Here is an 18,677-nt window from a genome sequence, read left to right as displayed (position 1 = left end):
CTCTGTTGTCTGTGCCTGACCATTAGGCACTAACAAAAGTTCAAACTACTGGATTTGGCCGGTTGTGATCAATCATTTGACTTCCATTTTGATAAAAATGAACATATATTGATTAGGCAAATTTGCATCCTAAGTAGATGAGTTTAGCATATTTAGTTTCTCGAATAATCAAGTATTACTCGCAAGTGGTACATGTTGATCCCACGTGCGACAACTTGAAATGATAATATAAAAATAAAGAATAAATTGGAACCGAGATTTACGTGGAACACCCTCAAAATTATTAGGGTAAAAACCACGGACAAGATAAAAGGATTTCATTTAATATTTCATGGTGTACACCCAAGTGACCTTTTGACCCTCCAATGCTACGAGCTATGAGGATGGTGTATGGTATCGCCCGAGCCCAAGTCCTTGCCAGTGCCCTGTGTGTACAGTTCAGGGAAATGGACATTTCCTGACAAGTGCAATGGCCCCTATAAAGAGTAGTATCTCGAAAGGTTTCCCTTTAAGAATATATCGGGGTCACTTTTGAATAGATCAGATTGAAGTGATGGATTATAATTACGTACATAGATATTTGTCAATGTATACAATCAGTATAGTAAGATAACGGCTAGCTGGATCAAGTTCACCTAGATTTAAAGCATTGTTTCATAAGATTGTGAACCTTATGGATCCAAACGTTGCATTAGCTTGACATAAATATTGAATATAAAGTTAAACCCAATTCTTCATCAAAATCATTCAATTGCATTCAACTGTATTTACATACATTCAAGTATTTGTAAAGAACACGTAAACTTATAAGCTTCTGTGATTTGTAATATTATAAACATAACAAGGAAATCACTGTACCATAGGAAAAAGATCGTCATGTTCATGTGCATGGCCATATCATCTTTTTTTCAAAAAAATTATTCAACAGACATTCTATCCAAGTTTCGAACAAAATCTGCCAAAAAGATTGAAGATGAATTCTTCACGCAAATGCATGAGCCATGGACTACACCATGTTTTCCTCGAGATATTATGTTGCTGGTTAAGCGTCTGCTGTAGCTTTAGGTAGTCTCTTCAGAAAATCAAGTGTACCTTGTTTAGTTTTGGCTCTCTTGTTAGGACCTATAAATTTGGAACATATCATAAATAAAAGAATTGAGCTGATTTTTTTTTTTTTGTTGTTGTTGTGATAAGGGTAAAATTCACTACCTGTAATCTTGCTGCTGGTGTTAGACTGGAGAACAGAAGATTTCCACTTATCATAATCAAGTCTTTCTGTTAGTTTACGCTTCTTGTAAGCAGAAGTCTGCAAGTGAATCAACCAACCTGGAGTTAAAATGAATAACTTTGTTGCTTACGGAGTACAAATAGGAAACAAGACTCATTCACAGATTCAGTGATTGAAAATATTTCATAGAACCACAGAGGGCTGATTGTGAAGGTTACTTGTTTCTTTAAGAATCACTCGGCTTTTGCAAGGAAAAAAGCACATTAAACTCTGCTGAGATCATTTGCAGACGATTACCTCGCCATCATCAGAACAATAGCCCCCATCCTCGGCCCTTCTTTTGTCCGGTAATGCATCTAAAAGCTCTGCGTCACAAAGCCAAAAAATAAGAAGAAAATTCGCCAATTTAACAAAAGGCATCTTCCAGTGGAAGACTTGAATTAACGAGACTTTTGATTGGCGTGATGGCAAAGAAGAGTATCCAAGCAAATTTGTGTTACCTCGGTTTCCTTTAATTTCTTTAGAATCTTTCTTTTCTTTTGTCGTCCCAAAGAGGTCAAAGCATAGATCAAGCATTGAGGTGCGTACCTAAAATTGCATTGCTAAATGAATACAGGATTACAAATCATGACTCATCAAAGAGAAGATGATGACTCTTACACTAGAGAATTCAGATTCCGATGTGCCAGCAAGCTCAATCAACTTAAATTTGTCTACCTTAAGCTGCAGAATTAGCACACAATAATCACTAAAAATCCCTTCCCATACATTTCATATGAGATGACGGTAAAATGGAAGGAAAGTGTTAAAGAGAATTCAAGATTCTTTTGCAACCTTGTGTTTCTTGGCACTAAGGTAGAATGCTATGGCGGTAAAAACAGGACGACCAAAGTCAGTACTCCCCCTACGGGAAGGGGGCAATGAAGCCAGGAACCGATCTCTGTACCTGAAAATGACCAATCGAATCTGGGAACTCCAACCAGTGATAGAGCAAATAACAAGCAGCATCACCTCCTTCCCTCCCAAGATTATAATATAATTTGTTCCCAACCCCGAAATACATTAAATTGTCTGAACTGATTTACCAGTGCCTAGCTTGCAATCGACTACAATGCCATGTTTAGTTCGCTTAAAAATTGTGACTTTCGCTCTAATTTTTTTGGAGCATATTCGCTAAAGCTTTGCTAAAACCCCCAAATCAAAATCTTGATCCAGTTTTTTGAACTAATAACCAATCAGATAAATTTAATCAAAATTTAATTAAGTAATTTATAGATGATAATCAACAAGAAACCTGGCAGTGCTAAATCAAGTGCTTACAATGCGAGACCCTTGCGAACGAAGGGAATGAGCATGACGCATCCAAATTGAATAGCCAATTCTCGAATGTCAAGATTATTCCTATCCCCAAAAACAAAAGAGATTAAATCTGAATTCCCAAATCAATAATTCTAGAAAAATTTAGTATGAAATGATAGCAAATGCTTACTTCACACCAATGCCATTCTGCATTGAATTAAAGGATCTATTATATGCCATTTCAGACATCCCACTCAGCTTCACCGCCGCCTGTCGATCAAACATAACTTCCATCCTAACATCACAGAATTAGCAAGAATCATCTCCACGAATTCAAACACAAGTCTCCAAATCAAGAATTATAAAGGATAAGCATTTGTGGGTAACTACCTGGAAGCAGCAATCTCTAGACAAATAATGGCCTTACAAACCTCCCCCTGAAAGTCAATATAAATGCATAAAAATTGTAAAACTTCAAAGAGATCGCAGAATATCCCTACTAAACAGAAACGGGTTTGTTTTCCCCCCCCCCCCCCCCCCCCCCCCCCCCCCCACCCCAATTAAAGAGGGCTTACAACGCCAATAATTGAAGAATCAAACTGAATATCTGCGAGACGACGGAGCTCCGCGGCTTTGCGGATGAGCTGCTTGGATTCGGAGAGGCCCAGTTTCCTGGCTATATCTGACATATCCATTTTCAACAATTTGAATTAAATTCTCGAGCCTCTTGTTGTTGGATTTCGGAGTGTAGGCCAAGGAAAACACAAAGAAATGAAGTAATGTGGTGGTCGGATCTTGATTCATCAAGTATTAACAGCGGGAATATTGGGTTTTTGGAATTTTGGCGCGGTGGGAAATCCTCCCATTTCCCACCGCGCCAAAATTCCAAAAACCCAACATTGGAATTCCATTTGGTTTTGCAGTTAACTTTTATGCAAAATTATGCCTTTTTTAAATAAAAAAAAAATTTGTAATCCTGGAAAGCAACATAGCCAAGAATGAATTTTTTTTAAGGTTTTAGACTTTTAGTCATTTACCTTTCAATTTTTGTCTTCTCTTTCCTTGATAATGTCCACGTGATATTGTGCATGCTATCGTCATATTTGTGTCCATATATTGTCCCTTAGGAAAAAAAATTAAAATTATAAGAAAAAAATAACAGATTAAAATTGAAATTTGATTATAATTTTTACTTTTATATAAATTTATATCTAAAATCATGAACCTTTTATTATGTTCGTCAAATGATCAATCCCAATGAAAAATAATCAATGATAAGATAACAAATAGTTGTTTCCATTTTAGTTTTTAAGAGAGTTCCGATTTTGGTTTATGTAACTTTATTATTTTGTTATACTTATAAAGTCAATGGATTTTTTAAACATATGATATTTCAACTTTTATTAATGTTATATTATAAACTTGTAAAACTCCATCTTTTCTCCATTTAGCTGTGAAAATATTTTATGTGGAGCTTATAATTTTTTGAATTTTACTCCCTTTCGAACATAAACATTAAAAGATATCTAAAATCTGGTCCTCTAATCTTAAAGCCCCCAAAAAAAAGACTGGTTTTCTATCTCATTTTCCAGCACAGACTTTAACAAATACTAAAAATACGGCAAAACCACAATTTCCTTGCCGTAAGTTTTCCAGGAAACTGACGAACCGAATCCATAATGCAAACCAGTATGCACCCCATACTCCTGATGCAAAACCTATGTGGAGGCTTGGCTGGTTCCATCTTCTTGAATCAACTGGCATAAAGAAGAATGCGTTACAATCTTGGATACAGGTGATAATTTGTTATGTGATTTAAATGAAACAATGGGAGTCACATGAATGTTATTTAAATCGTACCAACGAGCCAACTCGCTCGTATGCTTCCATTACTTGCGGATTTTCCTCATCTTCATACCCCACTTGAAGTATTCGGGGTCCGTTAACAGACCAGAAAGCTCTCCTACCTGCTTCCTGGAACATGAAAATAGTGCGTGTGAAGAAGGCGAAAATACCTTTTGATTTGATATCATACAAGGCTGTCGTCAAACTTGTTTGACCTTGAACACAGTCTATTGCGACTAAGGGATTCTATGACAAACTCAATAAGATAGAAATAGGGAAAGTGAAGTTGATAATCCAACAAAGATCATGGCACATTCAAGAGTAACAGGCAAATATCATATAAATTCAAACAAGTGGTGTTAATTTCCAAGCACACCCTAAAAGTTGGAGATTTTCTAATGTGGTGACTGATGATAATAATACCAATATATCTAGGCAAAAGCAAATAATGACTACATTTCAGACTAGTTCAAGAAAAAGTTTACCCAAGCCAAAAAAACAAGTTAGTTCACCTGTAAATTGATTAAATATATGGAATCCAGTGTTTGGACACGGATGTCAGGATTTGCTACTGTTTCTCGTTCTATTGAGAGTGCACTCCCGAGCTCAGGTGGCATTTTAGAAATATCTTGCTCACTGTATATCTATCACATGTCAGTATATTAGACGGCATACTAAATTGAAAACATTTATACAGCAAAATATGCAGAAACAAGAAAAATAAAGCGAAAAACCAGACTTAGATTTAATTGTCAAATAATCAAGAAGTACAAAACAACCCAGTTGTTCACATGAAGTCCAAAGGAATGTGAGTAACAATCCAAAATAAATCCAGCGGTGAAGGCAAATGTTCCAAGTTCAGTTTAAGAGCGTTGATGCAAATTTACAGTTTCTTATGGGGGTCAGTTGCACAGCTTACCCTGCACCATAATATATATTTAATAAAAATTACCTCCGTCGGTGATATGAAAATAACCAATGGAGTATTTTTTAAAAGTATTTTTGCACAAGGTTATTTGTGCAAAAAACCCGTTTCCTTATGTGCTATTTGATTTCCCATGGGTGTAAATTCAAGTAGCAAGCAGCTTCACAAAGCTAGAAAAGGTTGATTCAGCATATATAACCTTGTTTCCAGCAACTGGCAAAAGAAGTGCAGGCCAAAGAAACTCTGAGATCAAAAGCAAATCCTGCAGCCGGTTATCAGCTTCAAAACAGCAATTTCGAATGGTTCCCGAGACCTGAAAAAAAAAGAACAAGGTTGAAATTTCATTTCGAATTATTCACGCAAGGATTCTAAAACATCAAATATAAGCTTCAAGACAATGTCCGCTCTTGATTTCAGTTTCATTTTTATCAGAGCGTGGTTTTGAAAGAAGATAACCCACGTTGAAATTGGATTTCAGGGAAACAAAAAAAGAAATAAATATACCCCTTTCTTTCGCAATAAACTAGAAGAATCAAATTGTCTGATAATTTGTTTCAAAAGTCCCCGCTTAGGGTCAAGCAGAAGCTTTCTTCCTGCTTCTTTCTGAGAAATGTTCACGAGTATCGAAGCCACGTGTTCAAACGGATCACCTGATATAAACAAAAAAAGAATGGTGCTTACATACGTGTTGGAAAAGAGGGAATGTCATAAAAATTATCTTATCACAGAGGAAAACAAAATAGAAGTGGAGTTAGAACCCACCTCTTTTCTCACTAGACGAAGTACAGAATGATCTCACCAGCTTCATGACACACAGACCATGCATCTTCTCATCTCCTTGCTGAAGAATCAAGGTTCATGATAACAACTTTAGTTATTCAGGCTTTTTCAGAGATCAAGGGGTAATAATTCATATTTGTCAATCAGCGAGCTATAATTATCGATGGTTTCAAACAATAATATATTTCCTATTCAGGAAAAAGTAAAAGAAAATAAAAAAGTAACAAGAGGATAAAGGCCACCTGAAGCAAATTTTCAATACCAGAATCCAACTGTGTGAGATTAACAAGTAGCATGATCAGCAAGTGAGTAATATCACAATCTTTCGTGTACAAAATATCAATTGATGTCTTGATGATGCCCATTTCGACCATTTTTTCTGCAAAAGATGGGTTTTGTGACAAATTAACAAGTGCTTCTGCTGCAGGTTCTGAAACTTCCTGAACAAAGGAAAAATAAGAAGGAATTAGCAGCACAACCAATCATTCAAAACAGAGCATATTCATGATCATTCAAAGTTTAGTAACTTGGCAAGGAGACATGGTAAACATACACACTGAATTGGTCAAGGGAACGGTTAGTTAGACCGTTAGAGTCAATACCCCGGAAGACTCCATCACGTCTCATTTCCAAACCCTTATAGCACCTATTCCACCTTATATCTTGCTATATTACCGCTGCCAACTTCAGACAAAAGTGAGCACACAATATTGCTCCCAAGACTGTGCTTGCAGGTTCCACTTCCGTGTGGTTGACGTTGAGTCTTATGGGTGCTTATAGCGGCAAAAGTTTAGGTTCAAAAATAGTTGAAAGGTATTGATCAGTGCTTTCCAACTCATTTCATTGCACACCACCCATCAAGGAACAAGTTCACAATTACATTTAAACCTTTAAAGAAACGTGCTTGAAACCCATGACAGTGCATCACTATAAACTGTGAGCAAGATTAATTGTGAGTATCTTATTCTCAAACACGAGCAGGACATTGTCAGCCACAAACACATAAAAGAGACCTTTACAGAGGCAAGCAACACACATTATCAACTAAAGGTGCTTCCAATATGAGAACAAGAACGGCACCAATATAGGGCCAACACCAAAAATTGTAATTCAGAAGCTAACAGTGGTTTCCTAAACAATTTATCAGATTTCAAAAGGCAAGGAACTGAGGTGCATTCGGATGCTGAAATAAAAAAATCTTAAATCTAATATTTCAAATAGACCAAACCTGTTTAAATATCCTTGATTTCCATAAATTCAAAATTCCTCAGCTGCCACTTTCAAATTGTCCTTCCATTGTTAACTTACTTATTAATTAGTACAACAAACTTCAAATTCTAAAAAATTGAAGTAATTTGATTTCATACCTTAGATTATTTTCTCAATTCAATAATTTCATCCAAGCATAAGCTAAATTATTCCAATATCAAGGCTTAGGAAAGCTAGAGTCCAGCGAAAAAACTTAATGCTGCTTCATCAACCAAAAGTAGAAGTAAATCATCATATTAAATACCTTATTTTCAGCTAGAAGGAGAGCCAACGAAGGAAAGGCAACACTAGAGTATTTTCCAAGAGACTGCAACCCGTCCTCCGACCCAGTGTAATCCCGAACAATACTAACAGCCGCCTTCCTAATCTGCACATTGCTTATAATCAATCAAATCGACAACTCCAAAAACATCATAAATTTTGATCAAAACCCAGAAACGAAAAGGATTTAAAACGTTGAAAAATACATTCTTTATCATCTTCACCACAAAGATTGGCACATATTATACTCAAGTATCAATTACGTATATTTTTTACATGTGCAGATGAGAGAACAAAATCCCTGCTATTAATTTTTAAGCAAGAAGAAAACTCACTGGTGGAGAAGAAGATGAGAGAAAGCCAAGGAGTTCCTTCAGCTCCGTCGCCATAGTTGTCCGCTGAATCGCTGCTCACGGTTTCTGACGATTCACAAAATAAATAAAATAACAAAAAATGAAAAAAAAATTGAGGCCAATTTAAAAGCCCCATTGTAGAACATGTGGCTTTTAGTTCCATTGAAATGAGAAATAACGTATATAAACAAGTAAAATGGACTTATTCAACCAAGAAATCAGAGTGGCGCAGCGGAAGCGTGGTGGGCCCATAACCCACAGGTCCCAGGATCGAAACCTGGCTCTGATATTTCTGAAATCTCAGATGCAAGCTTCCCCTCAACCACCTTTTTTTGCACTTTATTTTTTCCTTGGTATAAATTTTCTTATAATATTTTGTATAATATAAATTCTTTATAAAAATGCATATTGTAACGTACCGTATTTTCATACTTAAAAATTTGCAGAAAAATTAAAAATTTTCTTAGACATAAAATAACATTTAAAGTTTGCCATAAAAATATCCCAACCAAGTCCCCCATAAGACATGGCGGTTCAAAGTACTACAATAAAATTTGCTCACAAAAGTTTTGCTCAAAGTATTTCCCTCGAACCAAGAAATCAGAGTTAATTAACATTTGCGTAAAAACATAAACTTTGCGGTCCTCGGGTTAGCCTCCCGCTCAGTCCAAGCCTGCCCCTTGGTCGCCACCTCCTGTCTCCTCATCAACATACTCACCTGCATCGATCAAGTCTAGTGAGTCTAAAGACTCAACACGTATAAACTGGTAGTAACGAGTAGTACATAATAAAATCACATGCAACTTTAAAATAGGACATACATAGCTTGAAACTTGAACTTGCATAATAAACTTGAACATACGTACGTACATAAATAGACGTGCCATCAACATAAACTTTCATAAACATACTGCATACTTGAACATACATAACTTCATCATTTTGCGTAGAGGATGTTTCAAAGCAAGTGACCAATACATAATAACCGCCTGATCAGACACACCACAGTACTGGGCTGACAGGGACGTATCCACTGCCGCATACATGAGATCCCCGTTCATAATTTAACGGGCTGGTTGGTCCCCGTTCATAATTTAACGCTTTCCAACCACGATCTAACCCGTTCATAATTTAACGGGGCGGAGAGGTCCTCGGCCACGTTCACCGACTTCCAAACCCATTCATAATTTGGTCACAAGTCAATTAGCATACCTCAAAAACTTAAACATATTTTCTTTGCACGTCAAACATATTTACTTGGCGTTGAGGGATTCGTTGGGCTTCGATCGGGGTCGTTGCTGCACATACTGATCATGGATTGACATGCTTAACTTGCATACTTAGACGTAGGTAAATCATGCTCACTTACGAGTTCATTAAATTCTTAGGACGTTCTACAATTCCCCATGACTCGACTTTGTAAATCATTGTACTAACCCATGACGTCTAACCTCAAAGCATAATAAATTTTCCTTCCCCAAAAATGAAGGACACGGACCCCGTACCTACATCCGTGTAGGGGTCCGTGTAGGCTCTGGACATTGACACCGAAGGAAAACAAAGGCACGGACCCCGTGTCAGGGTCCGGGTGAGGGTCCGTGTAGGTACTGTAAAAGGACTACTCGGGAAGGGAAGGGGCACGGACCCCGTGTATGGGTCCGGAACCAGGTCCGTGTACCTACTGTAAAGACGCACCAAGGGAAAACAAAGACACGGACCCCGTGCTCGGGTCCGTGTGGGGGTCCGTCTGCACACTGTACGAAGAAACCTGCGAGAAAACTTATGCACATGCCTACACACCCAAATTGACACTTGAACACGATGATTCAACACCTTAAGGACACCATAACATTGCATAAAACTTATATAAACACTTCAAGATACGACGTCCACCATGCTACCCAATACAGCGCTAATTGGCAATTGACATCAACCGAGTTCCTACGACTTTAAACTAATTCAAACACCTAACGACGTCCAACAAAACCTTGAGACCTACAACAAACCTCAATACTAACATACTCATATGCAACGACGATCGCCCGTCGATTTCCAACGAAGCCTGCAACATAAAACTTCAAAAATACAATGGTACCAAACTTTTCTTAAAATTTCAGTTTGAGCAGTCACACGAAAAATATCATAACTCTCTCATTTGTCGTCCAAAAATCTTGAATTTTATGTCAAATCGAAGGTATCGAAAAGTTCTACGTTTTTACCGTTGAAAGTTTTCCCAGAATATGAACAGAAAAATCGTAGTTTTGACAGGAACAGTAAAAACGAGTTTTAGATCTAAAATTTTACCCTCGAAATTGATCCGATCTATAATCCGCTCAAACTACTAACATGATACATAACCTTTACGCATAAAAATCAACGCAACGCATAATATGACTTGATCGACACAGCAAGAACAGAATATACGTGCCTTTTGATGATAAACTTTACCGAAACGGCGATACCGATGCGGGAACGGAGCGAGGCTTGATCCGGGACGACCGTGGCTCGATTTTCTTGAAATAAACTCCACAAAATATTGCTGGAAATTATAAAGGGGGTAGGCGGCTGCTGTGGGGAGGGAGGCCCTAGGTTTTCTATTCTCAAAAATATAAAACTAGAATGAATTTTGATAGTGTGTGTGTGTGTTACGGCTTTGTGTGTGTGAAAAAGGTGTAAGTGTGTGTGGGTGTGAGGTTAACGTGAGTTAGTGGTGAAGTTAGGGAAAATAATTTGCTTAATCATGAATTAACCACTAATTTAAATTAAATCAAACACTAACTCACTCAATTTCCTTAATTGAAATAAAACACACACTAATTTTAAAAGTTCTAAACTCCTAAATTACTAAATACATAAATAAGACTTTTAAAATATTAAAAACTTAATAAATTATTTAAAATGCCCCATTCTTAACTTAAAAATAAAATACCACACTTCAAATTACTGAAAATCGTCACCGGTCTTATCCTCGATCCCGCCTCGAATAATCGCCTGAACATAAAGCTCAAGAAAAACGTTTAAACATGAATCAACTAAACATATTATAATTTGAAATAATGCAAATTCATAAATCATGAATTAAAACCCAATTTAATGAAATAAACATGCATTAAAACCATTTAGAAAAACGCATAAGGAATTTAATAACTTGCACGCACGTGGTTAATGTGGATCTCAAATTTCGGGACGTCACAATCTATCCCCCTTAATTTGAATTTCGTCCCCGAAATTCGCTTATCCTCGATAATCCAAAAATTAGATTCTTAATTCTAGTATCTCAACAATCCACGCTACCGCTGCGCTACTCTGATAAATTTTAATTTTTTTTTTTTTTTTTTAATCTCAGGCTGTCCTTACGTCTTCTTCAATCCTAATCATATTGCCTACCAGAAACCTCGTTTGCTAATCGCAACTTAAAACGACTTATGGTAACTTAGCTTACTTTACTACGACCTCGAATTCGGACTTTTCTCGTCGTTCTCAATATTAGAAATGAAGGTTCAAACTTATCGTATTTTACTTTCTCATACCATACCCCTAATGATCATCGAACTATTACATACGCATTTATGCAGTCCAATCTAAGAGGTCTTAGCACCAACGGTTACTGATCAACTTCCATCCTCGACAATACACTTAAAAGTTAAACATTATCTTACCTCATAATAATATTGGCCTACAACTCTTGAATCGATTCTTTACCTTACGATACGAACTTACATAACTTAGCTATTGACGAGTACATCCCAAATATAAAATTGTTGCCAACCTTTAATTTCGAGTAACATAAATCCGTAAAACCCCAAAATATATAATATCGATCCTCTCCTTAAATAGGAAAAATTTTCTAGCATTAATCACAAGCTTAAACTATTTTCTTCACGATTATAATATAATTAAAGCCCAAGACACTTGAGCCTTCCTCATTGGAACGAATGTCCAACTTAGACGTATCCTCAATACCCAATTAATTCTAGCGTATAAAACTTAATAAGCTTCCTTTATTAATAATGGACTAACTCTAATGAATCAACTCCACTTATAACCCATAGAATTCTAGAATCCCCATATCAAGCTTGTAGATTTCTTACTCAATAAAAATCTTAATATTCATTTATTGATAACTTATGTTGAACACCACTAATTCCCTTTGTTTATTTCACCCAAAAATTCCGTATGAGCAAATATCCCATAAATTTGAAATTCAACCTTACGCAGTCCAAATAGTTTTGGATAACATAATTCCAACACACATATTCACTTATTCTCAAGTTTCTTAATAACCTACAAAAATTCCCAAGACAAGATGTCTACCTCAATTCTTACATGCGTCGTCTATTAAATAACCTAATCATCAACCATACCCAACCTTCTAGAAAAAATCAAATTTCAACAAAGGTACAAGCTTAACTGTTACAATCATGACTAAAACTTATGACACATCAACTTAAGTTCCCAAAAAAAAAATTCGCTAACTCAATGTCTATTCTTATAACTTAGCTAACCGATCGACTTTACCTCAAATTGTTATCACCCTGAATTTTAAATTGCCGCAACATTAATTCACTAGCGCTTAACTTTTCGAGCCCAATGTCGATTCATCTTACAATCCCTTTGATTACCATTTCTTATAATATTATAACCCAGATACTTCAAGGTTCTAATAATTCCTTTGAGCTTAAATCCTCGAGAATTCCTTTCATTTAAACCATTCAGTTATCACTTACCGCTAAACTAGTTCTCTCAATTTCTTAAAATTGTAGCATAAATTCTTAATTTCCTCGAAAATTTTATCCAATTGCCCTAAAGTACAAAAAAATTTACAATTACCCATAAGTTGTTGGTGTTCCTAATTCCATCTTATAGATTTCTCGTAACACAAAGTTCAATAATTTTAAGCTTATTAAACCCAAAATCAATTCCATAACCTCGAAAAACTACTGATCTTACTCAAGTGTTCCTTAAAAGTTCAAACTAAATCCTCAAAATTTTAGAAATTTGCAATTTGGTCCTTAAAGTTCCCACAATTTATATTTTTGGCCCTACAACTCTTTGAAATTTGCATCTTCGTACCCATAAATTTTTTCGAGTTAACATCATTAACCTTAAAATTCTTTGCACTCAAAATTAAATCCCCAAAATTTGGTAAATTTGAAAATAATCCCTTAGAATATTGCTTTACACTTAGGTCCTTAAAATTCTCAATTCATGTAATTCAATCCTTAAATATATCTAGATAGAACATAACTTTAAATAAATTCTTCGTCTTATACTTCCAAAGATCGTCGTAGTCTTCGAATCATTAATCCTTACATGAAATCTTCAAAAATTAATTAAGCTAGCAACCACGAACCATTTGTAATTTCTTAGAAAATCTACAAGTCCCAAAAGCATTCGAAATTGTCAAATTTAACTTATGACTCACTAGTCTAACATCAGTACTACTATCCAAAAATTAATATAGAAAAATCATTTACAACTTTTTCTAACGCTCAAAAGCAAAATTCTTACTCATGTCCAATTCCACCACACCAGCGTGCAAGAAAATTAAATAGTTTTTCATTTCATGTCGTAACATTCATAAAAATTTTAAAGATCCATTCTCAACTCATAACGACATGCAAACCCGTACTCCAAAACGTATGTCATATAAACATAAAGGTGATAGAATTAAAACATGCACATGCCGAAATCATGACTTCATGCTTACTACTTAAAAGACTTTAAAACTTTAAAACTTACAGACTTGAGGTGTGACTTTCGTGAGCTTCTTGCGACTGGCAGTAGGCATAACCCTTTACAAGAACACCGCTCTGATACCAACTGTAACGTACCGTATTTTCATACTTAAAAATTTGCGGAAAAATTAAAAATTTTCTTAGACATAAAATAACATTTAAAGTTTGTCATAAAAATATCCCAACCAAGTCCCCCATAAGACATGGCGGTTCAAAGTACTACAATAAAATTTGCTCACAAAAGTTTTGCTCAAAGTATTTCCCTCGAACCAAGAAATCAGAGTTAATTAACATTTGCGTAAAAACATAAACTTTGTGGTCCTCGGGTTAGCCTCCCGCTCAGTCCAAGCCTGCCCCTTGGTCGCCACCTCCTGTCTCCTCATCAACATACTCACCTGCATCGATCAAGTCTAGTGAGTCTAAAGACTCAACACGTATAAACTGGTAGTAACGAGTAGTACATAATAAAATCACATGCAACTTTAAAATAGGACATACATAGCTTGAAACTTGAACTTGCATAATAAACTTGAACATACGTACGTACATAAATAGACGTGCCATCAACATAAACTTTCATAAACATACTGCATACTTGAACATACATAACTTCATCATTTTGCGTAGAGGATGTTTCAAAGCAAGTGACCAATACATAATAACCGCCTGATCAGACACACCACAGTACTGGGCTGACAGGGACGTATCCACTGCCGCATACATGAGATCCCCGTTCATAATTTAACGGGCTGGTTGGTCCCCGTTCATAATTTAACGCTTTCCAACCACGATCTAACCCGTTCATAATTTAACGGGGCGGAGAGGTCCTCGGCCACGTTCACCGACTTCCAAACTCATTCATAATTTGGTCACAAGTCAATTAGCATACCTCAAAAACTTAAACATATTTTCTTTGCACGTCAAACATATTTACTTGGCGTTGAGGGATTCGTTGGGCTTCGATCGGGGCCGTTGCTGCACATACTGATCATGGATTGACATGCTTAACTTGCATACTTAGACGTAGGTAAATCATGCTCACTTACGAGTTCATTAAATTCTTAGGACGTTCTACAATTCCCCATGACTCGACTTTGTAAATCATTGTACTAACCCATGACGTCTAACCTCAAAGCATAATAAATTTTCCTTCCCCAAAAATGAAGGACACGGACCCCGTACCTACATCCGTGTAGGGGTCCGTGTAGGCTCTGGACATTGACACCGAAGGAAAACAAAGGCACGGACCCCGTGTCAGGGTCCGGGTGAGGGTCCGTGTAGGTACTGTAAAAGGACTACTCGGGAAGAGAAGGGGCACGGACCCCGTGTATGGGTCCGGAACCAGGTCCGTGTACCTACTGTAAAGACGCACCAAGGGAAAACAAAGACACGGACCCCGTGCTCGGGTCCGTGTGGGGGTCCGTCTGCACACTGTACGAAGAAACCTGCGAGAAAACTTATGCACATGCCTACACACCCAAATTGACACTTGAACACGATGATTCAACACCTTAAGGACACCATAACATTGCATAAAACTTATATAAACACTTCAAGATACGACGTCCACCATGCTACCCAATACAGCGCTAATTGGCAATTGACATCAACCGAGTTCCTACGACTTTAAACTAATTCAAACACCTAACGACGTCCAACAAAACCTTGAGACCTACAACAAACCTCAATACTAACATACTCATATGCAACGACGATCGCCCGTCGATTTCCAACGAAGCCTGCAACATAAAACTTCAAAAATACAATGGTACCAAACTTTTCTTAAAATTTCAGTTTGAGCAGTCACACGAAAAATATCATAACTCTCTCATTTGTCGTCCAAAAATCTTGAATTTTATGTCAAATCGAAGGTATCGAAAAGTTCTACGTTTTTTCCGTTGAAAGTTTTCCCAGAATATGAACAGAAAAATCGCAGTTTTGACAGGAACAGTAAAAACGAGTTTTAGATCTAAAATTTTACCCTCGAAATTGATCCGATCTATAATCCGCTCAAACTACTAACATGATATATAACCTTTACGCATAAAAATCAACGCAACGCATAATATGACTTGATCGACACAGCAAGAACAGAATATACGTGCCTTTTGATGATAAACTTTACCGAAACGGCGATACCGATGCGGGAACGGAGCGAGGCTTGATCCGGGACGAACGTGGCTCGATTTTCTTGAAATAAACTCCACAAAATATTGCTGGAAATTATAAAGGGGGTAGGCGGCTGCTGTGGGGAGGGAGGCCCTAGGTTTTCTATTCTCAAAAATATAAAACTAGAATGAATTTTGATAGTGTGTGTGTGTGTGTTACGACTTTGTGTGTGTGAAAAAGGTGTAAGTGTGTGTGGGTGTGAGGTTAACGTGAGTTAGTGGTGAAGTTAGGGAAAATAATTTGCTTAATCATGAATTAACCACTAATTTAAATTAAATCAAACACTAACTCACTCAATTTCCTTAATTGAAATAAAACACACACTAATTTTAAAAGTTCTAAACTCCTAAATTACTAAATACATAAATAAGACTTTTAAAATATTAAAAACTTAATAAATTATTTAAAATGCCCCATTCTTAACTTAAAAATAAAATACCACACTTCAAATTACTGAAAATCGTCACCGGTCTTATCCTCGATCCCGCCTCGAATAATCGCCTGAACATAAAGCTCAAGAAAAACGTTTAAACATGAATCAACTAAACATATTATAATTTGAAATAATGCAAATTCATAAATCATGAATTAAAACCCAATTTAATGAAATAAACATGCATTAAAACCATTTAGAAAAACGCATAAGGAATTTAATAACTTGCACGCACGTGGTTAATGTGGATCTCAAATTTCGGGACGTCACACATATTCTCTTTAATTTTATAATCAACAAACTATACGATATAATGCCAGCTGTTAAATCCTAAAATTATTGTATGGGAAAACAATTGGGTTTTTAAAAAATTAATTTGTAAAACTAAGACAAAACTCCACTATCAATGACTGATGCTGCATAAATATTTTTTTTTGGAAAAAAAAATGAAATATAAATTATCTAATATTTTACAAATAAAGATTTTTTTGACAAAAAAATTGGTTGTTATCTTTTAAATTATTGAACTTGAGTTTCATTTTTTGTGTATGGTCTCAAGTCTCATTTTATTAAATAAAAGATGTGTTCAATTAAAAGAAAAAAATAATAATAATAATGATTAAAAAAATTTGTGGCAAAAACTTGTGTGAGACGGTCTCACGAGTCGTATTTTGTGAGACGGATCTCTTATTTGAGTCATCCATAAAAAAAATATTATTTTTTATGCTACCTGTCTCACAGATACAGATTCGTAAAAACGTCTCACAAGAGACCTACTTAAAAATTGTAGCGTCCATCATTTATGGTGAGGTTTTGCATTAGTTTTGCAAAACTCCCACATCCATATTAATTTTTAAAAAAAAAAACAAAACAAAACAAAACAATCAGATTACATTTGGATAGATGGATTTCAAAATCCATGAATTTTAAATGTATTTTTGTTGATTAAATAAATAAAACCATAAATTTCAAATATACATCTTATATGTTTATATAATATTTTAAGTTAACTATGATGTATTTCAAGTTCACTCAATAATATTATCATTTGAAATTATTTTACTTTGTATTACTGATGTATAAATAAATAAGGCAAAAACTTGTGTGAGATGGTCTCACGGGTCGTATTTGTGAGACGGATCTCTTATTTGGGTTATCCACGAAAAAAAGTATTACTTTTTATGCTAAGAGTATTACTTTTTATTGTGAATATAGGTAGGGTTGACCCGTCTCACAAATTAAAATCCGTGAGACGGTCTCACACGAGACCCACTCAATAAATAATATGGCTATCTTTCATTATAAATAATAAAATATTCCCAAAATTCATAAATTTTAAATTCATCTCTTAAAATACCACCTTTATCATCCGAATTTATCGTCATTCGTACCGACTCTAGACCATTCACTTCTGTCGATATCATTAATAATGTGGAGCCATTTTCGTATATATATCTATATCTATATTTGATGTGAAAACTTTAAATATAGATAGATAACACTTGTTCTTTTAGTTGAGGAATTGAGTTTGTCATTTTACGTTACTAAAGACATACGTGCCAGGTCAATCCGTGCTGCATTAATCATCCACTTTGAATATATTTTCTTCCATGCGTAGTTATTTTCGTACCATTAAAGTCTTGGTGAAATTACTTGTGCATTGGTCGCCAATTCACATCAACTTGATGTGAATCAAGCACGTGAGCAAAAATGCATTTGTCGACTAATTATTATAAATTATAAAATAGCATGAAATCTAAACATCAATGTTATGTTACCGTATCGAAAATTTCGGTATCGGTACTAAATATATTTTTTTCGGTATTTCGGTATATCCCGTAAATAATTTTTTATTATTATTTTTTAAAAAAATTTAAGTTCGGTATACCGAAAAAAAATTTCGGTGTCGGTACGGTGTCGGTATGAACTTTTTTTATATCGAAAATTCGAATACTGAATGTGCGGTATACCGAATTTTCGGTATCGGTACAGAAAAATTCGTCGGTAAGGTACACGGTAATCGTAGTTCGGTACGCCACCCCTAGTTTTTAGTACATGGGTAAATTTTTCTTTTTATATTTTGACAGTACAAAGCCTCATATGTCGCATCTACTTGTGTGTCAATGAGTCGAAATAATATGTCATGAGTACGAGGAAGAGCGTGTCTTACGGCTGGTATTATGTCATATCATCTCACAAATTTCAATTTTATTGGCATTTTTTGTTCTAAATCATACAACAAAATCAATCGTGTGATGCATGAAATTTTTTCAGAAAGTCACTCCTCCGATCGATGATATTTGTGCTATATCATGTACGAGGAACCAGTTCTTGTGACGGCCAAAACCTTCTCTATTTAATGATAGCGACGGTTTCT

General features: G+C 35.6%; 2 protein-coding genes and 1 non-coding gene across 3 annotated transcripts; 1 reads left to right on the top strand and 2 right to left on the bottom strand.

The window, feature by feature from the left end:
* Positions 1–389: 389 nt before the first annotated feature.
* Positions 390–3,409, bottom strand: LOC140816545 (origin of replication complex subunit 6). The gene is made up of 10 exons (XM_073175881.1): positions 3,103–3,409; positions 2,918–2,964; positions 2,718–2,822; positions 2,549–2,629; positions 2,063–2,174; positions 1,889–1,951; positions 1,729–1,816; positions 1,526–1,593; positions 1,210–1,306; positions 390–1,122 (listed from the first exon to the last, which is right to left on the bottom strand). The coding sequence occupies exons 1-10, from the start codon at positions 3,220–3,222 to the stop codon at positions 1,043–1,045; spliced, it is 861 nt and encodes a 286-aa protein (XP_073031982.1). The 5' UTR covers positions 3,223–3,409; the 3' UTR covers positions 390–1,042.
* Positions 3,410–3,997: 588 nt separating this feature from the next.
* LOC140816854 (uncharacterized) lies at positions 3,998–8,091 on the bottom strand. The gene is made up of 9 exons (XM_073176334.1): positions 7,943–8,091; positions 7,591–7,713; positions 6,320–6,517; positions 6,060–6,138; positions 5,802–5,947; positions 5,497–5,610; positions 4,885–5,016; positions 4,388–4,501; positions 3,998–4,284 (listed from the first exon to the last, which is right to left on the bottom strand). The coding sequence occupies exons 1-9, from the start codon at positions 7,994–7,996 to the stop codon at positions 4,246–4,248; spliced, it is 999 nt and encodes a 332-aa protein (XP_073032435.1). The 5' UTR covers positions 7,997–8,091; the 3' UTR covers positions 3,998–4,245.
* An 86-nt stretch (positions 8,092–8,177) lies between these two features.
* On the top strand, positions 8,178–8,249 carry TRNAM-CAU (transfer RNA methionine (anticodon CAU)). Its single transcript has one exon. It is a non-coding gene; the product is annotated as a tRNA-Met (tRNA).
* The last annotated feature ends 10,428 nt before the right edge of the window (positions 8,250–18,677 follow it).

The sequence above is a fragment of the Primulina eburnea genome, chromosome 16 (assembly GCF_022965805.1).
Source record: "Primulina eburnea isolate SZY01 chromosome 16, ASM2296580v1, whole genome shotgun sequence".
Classification (NCBI taxonomy): Eukaryota; Viridiplantae; Streptophyta; class Magnoliopsida; order Lamiales; family Gesneriaceae; genus Primulina; species Primulina eburnea.
This window is presented reverse-complemented; position numbering and strand designations above follow the sequence as displayed.